At 50.0% G+C, this 8,055-nt stretch overlaps 1 protein-coding gene across 3 annotated transcripts in view; it reads right to left on the reverse strand.

Annotated features, from left to right (window-relative positions):
- EIPR1 (EARP complex and GARP complex interacting protein 1) overlaps positions 1–6,339 on the reverse strand; it is a 136,099-nt gene extending 129,760 nt beyond the window's left edge. The window contains exon 1 of one of the 3 annotated variants that reach the window (XM_078055912.1): positions 6,154–6,339. In XM_078055912.1, coding sequence (XP_077912038.1) covers positions 6,154–6,195 — 42 coding nt within the window. In that variant the 5' untranslated portion in view covers positions 6,196–6,339. The remainder of the gene's footprint in view (positions 1–6,153) is intronic. The other 2 variants (XM_078055910.1, XM_078055911.1) reach the window with 2 other exon arrangements.
- Between the last annotated feature and the right edge of the window lie 1,716 nt (positions 6,340–8,055).

An 8,055-nucleotide genomic window follows, 5' to 3' on the forward strand; every position in this document is an offset into this window, starting at 1 on the left:
AATGGTGGCGTAGACAGGGGGAGCCTTCCTCGCCCTGACCGGTTCCTCCCCGTCTGCTGACCTGGCCTCACCACAGCCAGCCCGCGGCACCGCCCTCCCCGTGGCCTCCGGTGTCACAGCCAGCAGATGCCCCTGACATGAGAGCCCTCTGTCCCTTGGCCCCCGAGGACCCAGTCCGTCACCACCCAGCGCCCTGCTCACGCTGTGGCTCTGCGCCCACGGTTCCCTCCCGACTCTCCCAGGCCACACTGCCCTCCTAGCAAGCCCCCTTCCCACAAGCGTCATCACCGTAACCAGGCTGGTGACTGCGCACCCACTACCCAGGTCCGCGGCTAACAGCCCCTGATCCCACCTCTTGCCTACCAGGCCAACCACACGGGAACCCCGAAGCCCGCATCCCGCCCTCCCTAGCTCCTCTCCAGCCACACCGCCACCTCTCCCCACTCCTTGCTTGAACAGCATTTTCACAACCTCTTACCCAACCTTCCTGACATGAGTCTTTATTCCAGTTCACCCTCCACTTCCCACCTCATCAAGTCAAATCGGGCCCTCAGGTTTTCGAGCAGTAGGCTAAAGTCTTCATTTCGCTCTTCCAAACCCTAGGGAATTACACAAAAGCAAGAACGAGAATAAAAAGCAGAAACAGAGACTGTCTTCAATGAAACTCAGAAACATCTATAATCCAAACACATGCCGTAAGAAGAAAGACTTGAAGGTAGAGGTCAGAGCCGAGAGGGGGGTTGAAGAGGGCGGGCGCTGGCGACCCCCCCCACCCCGCGAAGACACGGCAGGCACGGCGGGGATGGGACGGCATGACAGGCGCATGGCTGGTGGCAAGAGTCAGAGCAGGCCGAGCAGGCTGGGCATCCCGTCTGGAAGCACTCTGGCCCCACAGAGTGGAGGGGTGCCGCACTGTGGGCAGCCAGCCTGGGCCATCGTCTTTGCCCGGGGATGAGTGAGGGCTGCAGATTCGCTCACAAACCAAAGCCTGGGCTGCAGGAATTCCCGCCGGTCTGGAGCCTGGGCCGGGCCCAACTCTGCGTACAGAGCCTACTGCAGCTGGACTGGAAGGCTCGCCCGCGAGACACCAGGATCAGAGGAGCTCAGGAGCCCTGCAAGGGCACCACCAGGAGGGACAGCGAGGCAGAACAGCGGGAAGACCTCAGAAGACACACACGCACTGACCACATGCTGCCACGGAAGAGCCAGAGCTCATACTATACACACCAGCCCACGTCTATAAAACCTAACAGAGCAGTCGCCTCTTCAAAAATGAGAGAAAAAAAGAACAGAAAAGTAAAAGGGGAAAAAAATCAAGACACAGCTTGGAGAAGATAAGGCACGGCAACCGCAGGAGAATCCTGGGCTCAAAGAGCTCACCGAGGGAAACGCAGGGCCACTGCAGGAAGGACACAAGGCCGGACCCCCACTCACAGCAGGGGATGTGCGCAGGGCTAAGAAAGACCCCAAAGTTTCAGGTAATAAAAGACATTGAGTTCAAAACCGTAAGATACCCAGAAAACAGTAAAATCAAGAAGTCAGTGTTCAGAAGAAAATTCATGATCTAAATGCTTACATTAAGAAAAAAGAATGACAACAAACAAATTAGGCATGCAACTGAGGAGTCTTGGAAGAACACCTAAGGCTGTTCTGGATTCTGCTCTCCACACGGGCCTCCAGGAGGGAGGGTTGCTGGGGTGGTGTTTGATTCCTTCTCTGCCCTGCTCTAGGGCAGAGAGTAATGCCTGGCACACTGTAGACCAAAAGTACTTGCCGACCAAATAAATGAATGAATTTCCTAGGAAAATACAAATGACCAAACCTAACCTCAAAAGAAAGGAAGAAATCAGAACAGCTAGTGACCACATATCCAAAAGCCAGTGCTGGGAGAGCGCCCGAGGCTCAGGAACGGGCAAGGTGGACACACTCAAGCCACTTCAGTGGGGCACAGTGGTCCCTCGGCGTGTCTGCTGAAGGACCAGTGGCCCTCGCAACCAGAGAAGGTCTTCTTTTCTTTTTTTTTTTAAATTTATTTATTTGAGACAGAGAAAGGGGCAGAGAGAGAATCTCAAGCAGACTCCTGCTGAGCGCGAAGTCCAAGCGGGGCCCTATGCCACGGCCCCGAGATCATGACCTACACCGAAACCAAGTCAGACACGCGACCAGCTGAGCCGCCCAGGTGCCCCGAGAGGGTCTTCTTAATGCCAAAATTTTCAAAGAAATAAGCGTGCAGGAGAGAAATAATCTTATTTGTAGAGACTTTTGAAATAGTCATAAAGAACTACAGTTCTGTTAACTGAGAACTGCAGATTAAACTCAAACTGGGAAGGCTGATTTCTCCTGCCCAGTGCACTAAGAGTGTGTGTGAAGGCACCTGAAGTCTCATTTACACTATTTCTAATTCAAACAATGCTGGAGAAACATCCATAACAAAAATTACAATCATAATTAGAATAATGTATACAATATTCAAATATGCAACAAATCTATAAAATGTAACTATAAGATGGCTTTGTGCTGAAATGTGTCACTGTTAAAATGCAGTGTCTCTGTGCCTAATTTGGGACCAGTCAATCCAATTACCACCTGACCATGGTTACTGGACGTCCTGTAAAATAACTCTCCCCCCTTTCAGAAAAGAGCCCTAAAATCCAGCCCAGAAGTGGTAGTATATTCCTTGTATTATTAATGTAAATAGACTCCAGTAATCATCTTGCAAAGCAAGTATGATAGGAACAGCACACCGGGCCGGGATCGTCTAGACCAGTAATACAAACACAGGACAAAAGGATGCAAGACAGGGAACTGGGACACCCAGAAGACAAACAGCAATTGTACCAGCACATGGCCAGCAAGCACACCATTCCCCAGGAAATTCGGGATATGCTTATACAAAAATAAGGTGTTAAACTTAAAATTCTGGGTGCCTGGGTGGCTCAGTCAGTCAAGCGTCTGCCTTTGGCTCAGGTAATGATCCCTGGGATCGAGCCCCACATTGGGCTCCTTGTTCAGTGGGTACCCTGCTTCTCCCTCTGCTGCTCCCCCTGCTTGTGCACTGGTTCTCTCTCTCTCTGACACATAAATTTAAAAAAAAATAAAATCTTTATGAACAAGTGGTAAAGAGAAGAAACAGTTTTAAGTTGAATGTGGTTGTTGTCTAAGAAACAGATAAGATGGAAAAGGCGTGTTTAGGGTCTGCGTTCTTAATCAGATTTTCAGCAATCTGACTACTTAAAAGACTAGTAAGAATTACTTGGATTTTCTTTTTAATTTTAAATATACAAAAATTAAAAAAACTAAAATCATAAACACAAGTCAAAAGTTGCTTCCTATGAGCTAAAAGATGTGAATCACATGATGCCATAATGTCCCATAAACACAAACGTGCTCAGCATTTTTATTTTAATGACCCCTGTATGGTGCTCTTCTGCCTTTTATTTGACATAGAAGGACCTCATTTTACCCTCGAGCCTCATTACCTCAGTCAATGGACAGCAATCAGATCCCCATCTTCTTTTATTTTTTTAAGGGTTTTATTTATTAAGAGAGAGAGCGTGCGTGCGTGCACGCACGCACACACACACACACGCACACACATAAGCAGGGGGGAGGGGCAAAGGAAGAGGGAGAAGCAGACTCCCCACTGAGTGAGGAGCCCGATCCAGGGCTCGATCCCAGGACCCTGAGATCATTACCTGAGCCGAAGGCAGATGCTTAACCAACTGAGCCACCCAGGCACCTCCAGATCCCCATCTTCGAAAGTAAAGTGTTCTCCACAGTGATTTGAAAGTCACTGACAACCAAACCTCCACTGTGACTTCCAGTTCTTTTTATGTTTACCGTAGTAACGGTTCTTCAGATTCAAGAATGTCATGGCCCACAAGCTGTCCAAAATAAAGAAGCATAAAAATCTGCTACTTCTTCTAAGATAAAGGAGAAATTCAGATAAAACATTTGATGCCCAAGGCAAGGATCCACTCCTTGATATTAATCCCAGGGAATAACATTTGTTATCTCAAAGATCCAACACTGAAGATCAAAACCTCTGTTATTTCTTAAGGAGATTTCTTAAGCAGATGAAGGAGTGATTAGGTACACTGGAGTCAGATGTACACTTTAGGAAATATGAGGTCAGGGACCCTCAATCTCCCCACAGGCTCCCCCTGCATGTGGCCACACATGCACCTTTTCCAGGAGAAAGCAGTGCAACTTTGCAGTTAAGGGGCTCTGAAGTTGGCTTGAGTTTAAAGCCTCTCTAGGTTAGAATCCCAAGTCTGGCTAGGTGGGCTTGGCCCACAGAACAGCATCTACAAGTAGGACTGAGAGAGAAGTGAAATACAGGCAGTCTTCAGCAGGGTACCCCACACACAAGGACGCTCTCAAAAGCAGCTAGTTAAGGCACAATCTTGGGTAACTGAGCCCAAGGTCAAACACTGTAACACAACTCATTCCTCATAGGACACTTTGATACAGCCTTGTATGGATTTATCTGTAAGAATTTTGTCTTATGATAATAATTAGAACATTTCCTGAATGCTTATTATGTGCCAGGCAATGTTCTAAGTGCTTGAATTAAATGTATTAACTCATTCAATTTTCCTAACAGCCACAGGGGATCCAGGCTCATTTTCCCATTTTAGTGGCAAGGAAACTGAAGCCCAAGGTTACAAAGCTAGTAAGTGCTAGAACCAGGATTTAAAGATTTTATTTATTTACTTATTTATTTATGAGAGAGAGAGAGAGCACAAGCAATCAGGGGTTAAGGGAAGAGGGAAAGGGAGATGGCGAGGGAGAGAGAGAAAATCTCCAGCAGACTCCCCGCTGAGCAGGGAGCCCAAGGCAGGGAAAGATCCCATGACCCTGAGAGCATGACCTAAGCCGAAATCAAGAGTTGGATGCTCAACCAACTGAGCCACCGAGATGCCCCTGGAGCCAGGATTTAAACTTCAGGAGTTGTGGTGGTGTCCAGGCTTTTAGCAACTAACGCTGCAGCTTCTCTCACTGTAAGCTTCTTGAAACCAAAATCATTTCTATTTTTTAGGGGTTTTTTTAAGATTTTTATTTACTTGTTTGAGAGAGAAGAGAGAGAGAGCATGAGCGGTGGGGAGCAGCAGAGGGTGAGGGAGAAGCAGACTCTCTGCTGAGCAGGGAGCCGGATGCAGGGCTCGATCCCAGGACCCTGAGATCAGGACCTGAGCCCAAGGCAGACACTTAACTGACTGGGCCACCCAGGCGCCCCTATAATTTATATTTTTAACACACATTTGGGGCACACAATTATGTTATCAGGTACTTCATAAGGCAGTGAACTGTGTCTTTTGTCTCTGTATCTGTCCTTAAGTGCCTTAAGGTTCCCAAAAGCCATCTGAAGAGTTGAAACCAATACAGGGCTCTGTTAGGACCTGCACAGTGCAACCCACCTGCCCTTCCAGCTCCCCCGGCCCCTTTCCCCCTCCCTTCTCCCCTCTATCCGTAGACTCCCCTGTGGGCCTGCCAAACTGCATGTGCATTCCGGCTTCACTGCTCACACGGTGGGTGGGGGCCCATCCCTTTCACAGCCATGTGCTGAGCACCTACTACGTGATGGTCACGGTGAACAGGCACTGCAGAGTACAGGCTGAAGAAAAATAGGACATGAATGGTAAAGAGGTGAAATCCGAGTAGTCTGTGGTTCCATTCACAGGACTGCACCAATGTTTACAATTTCTAAGCTTTGATCAATTTGCCATGGTCACGTGAGACTTCAACATTAGGGGAAACTGGGTGTAGGGTACTAGAGAACTTTCCGTTTATCTTTCCGACTCTTATGTCCCAATTAAACGACCGCCTCCCCCACCCCAGAAAACCCACGGTGCCTGCGTCCACGAACTGCAGGCTGCAGGAAACCGTACACAGTACGTACACATCAGCCCCCCAGCAACACCCAGGGCTGCGGGGAGAGGAGGCGGCGGGGGCTCCCCAGCCCGGGGGTCGTGGGCACCGGCGCTGCGCCCACCCTGCGTCACGCAGGACCCGGGGCCTTCCTGGATAACCAAGTCCTTTAAAGGCGCACCGCGCAGCCCCCCTCCCGGTCCTCAGCTGCACAGGGGGGCTGGGGACGCGCCGGCCTCGCTGCTCAAAGCGCGCGGCGCCGGGGGCCCTCCTGGGACGCACCTGGAACTCCAGCCCATAGATCACCGGAGCGTCGTCCTCCATGCTGCGGCCACTCACACGCCTAAGGCCTGTGCCTAGAGCGGACGCGCCTCCCGGTCAGCGCCCATTCATTCCCTCCCGCCCAGGAGGCCCGAACCCGGAGCCTTTTAGGCCCACCTCGGCTCCCGTAGGCCGTACTTCCTGTATTTTCCTGATGCGTCATCAATACGCTCCTCGCCGGCTGCCAATGGATGTGGCTCCGGGCTCGTGCGCATGCTCACCTGACTCCATACGGGTTCTCACCCCTACGGGCCGCAGGAGGAGGACCCGACCCGGACGAGCCTGGCCCGGAGCCAAATCTCCAGGGGTGGAGGAGGGGCTGGGCGGTGGGGCATGGACTGGGGTGGCGGGTGGCGGCCGTCACTCAGACGTCACCTGCTTGGAGCCCTCCCTGCTCCGTTATCGCAGAGAGAATCGCTCACCTGGATCTGTGACGTGTGGTTTGTTATGGTTAGTGCTTAGCGGGGTGCGGGGACAAACGCTTTGCAGGCGCTGCCTTGAAGTTCTTCGCTCTAACCCTGCGCCTAAGGTAGCATGCTTCCATCTAAGAGATGAGAGGCTGCAAAATTGACTAACAGTTAAGCGCACCGAGGTAATAAGGTGGGGAGCTAGGATGTGTGCCTGGTCTGTGGACTCACCAGGACACTGCCCAGGATCCCTAAGGTCAGGGGCCACGCTCATTCAGGCGGCAGGCAGCCAACACTATGGGGGGGAGGGGGAACAGTACCAGTGCTGCGCCAGGGGGTGATGCCTGGCACCACACCTCTGGCAGCATCCGACCAGCATTTGACTCTGAATGGGAACCTGCTGGGAAGAGCCTGGGTTCCCTGGAGATGTCCAAGGATGGTGGTGGAGGACACTACTTAGCACCCCCTGACTGTGCTGGCCTTGACCATGTCCTTAACAGACAGAAAGGAAACTGCATGGAATCCCCAAATGCCATAGCAGAACCCCCTTCACTAAGCTAGGTTCCTCTGCTTTCCAAGACCACACACCTCTCCAACTGTGTGATTATTTAACTTTTCTCTCAACCCTTAATCCATCTTCATGACAAATGGCAAGTCCTGGAACAGGTATATGAAGAGATGCCCAGCATCTCTGATCAACAGGGAAATGCAAATCAAAACTACAATGAGATATCACCTCACACCTGTAAGGATTGCTGGTATCAAAAAGTCAAAAGACGGCAAGTGTTGGCAGGAAGTGGAGAAAAGGGAACCCTTATACGCTGTTGGTGGGCATGTAAACTGGTGCAGCCACTGTGGAAAACAGTGTGGAGCTTCCTCAAAAAGTTAAAAATGGAAGTATCATATGTTCCAGCAATCCCACTTCCGGGAGTCAGAGGAAATAAAATCACCATGTCAAAGAGACATCTGCACACTCGTGTTCATTGCAGCCTATTCACAGCAACCAAGACAGGGAAACAACCTAAGTGTCCATAGACAGATGAATGGATAAACAAAATGTGGCACACATGGGTGCCCCCCCACACACACACACAATGGAATGTTATTTAGCCTTAAGAAGGAAATCCTGTCATTTGCTAAACGAATGAATCTGAGGACATTCTGTTAAGTGAAATAAGCCAAACACAGAAAGACAAATATTGCATGAGTACACCTACATGGGAAATACGAAAAAAAAAAAACAAAAAACCTTTGAACTCATTGTAGAAATAGAGTGGTGCTTACCAGAGGCTGAGGGGTAAGGGGAAAGGAGAGAGTGATCAAAGGATACAACTTTTCAATTATAATGCAAATGAGTTCTGGAGACCTGATGTACAGAAAGATGACTACAGTTAGTAAGATACCCTATACTTGAAACTTTTGAGAGTAGATCTCAAGGGTTTTCATCACACACCCA

Source organism: Halichoerus grypus, chromosome 10 (genome assembly GCF_964656455.1).
Source record: "Halichoerus grypus chromosome 10, mHalGry1.hap1.1, whole genome shotgun sequence".
Taxonomy (NCBI): Eukaryota; Metazoa; Chordata; class Mammalia; order Carnivora; family Phocidae; genus Halichoerus; species Halichoerus grypus.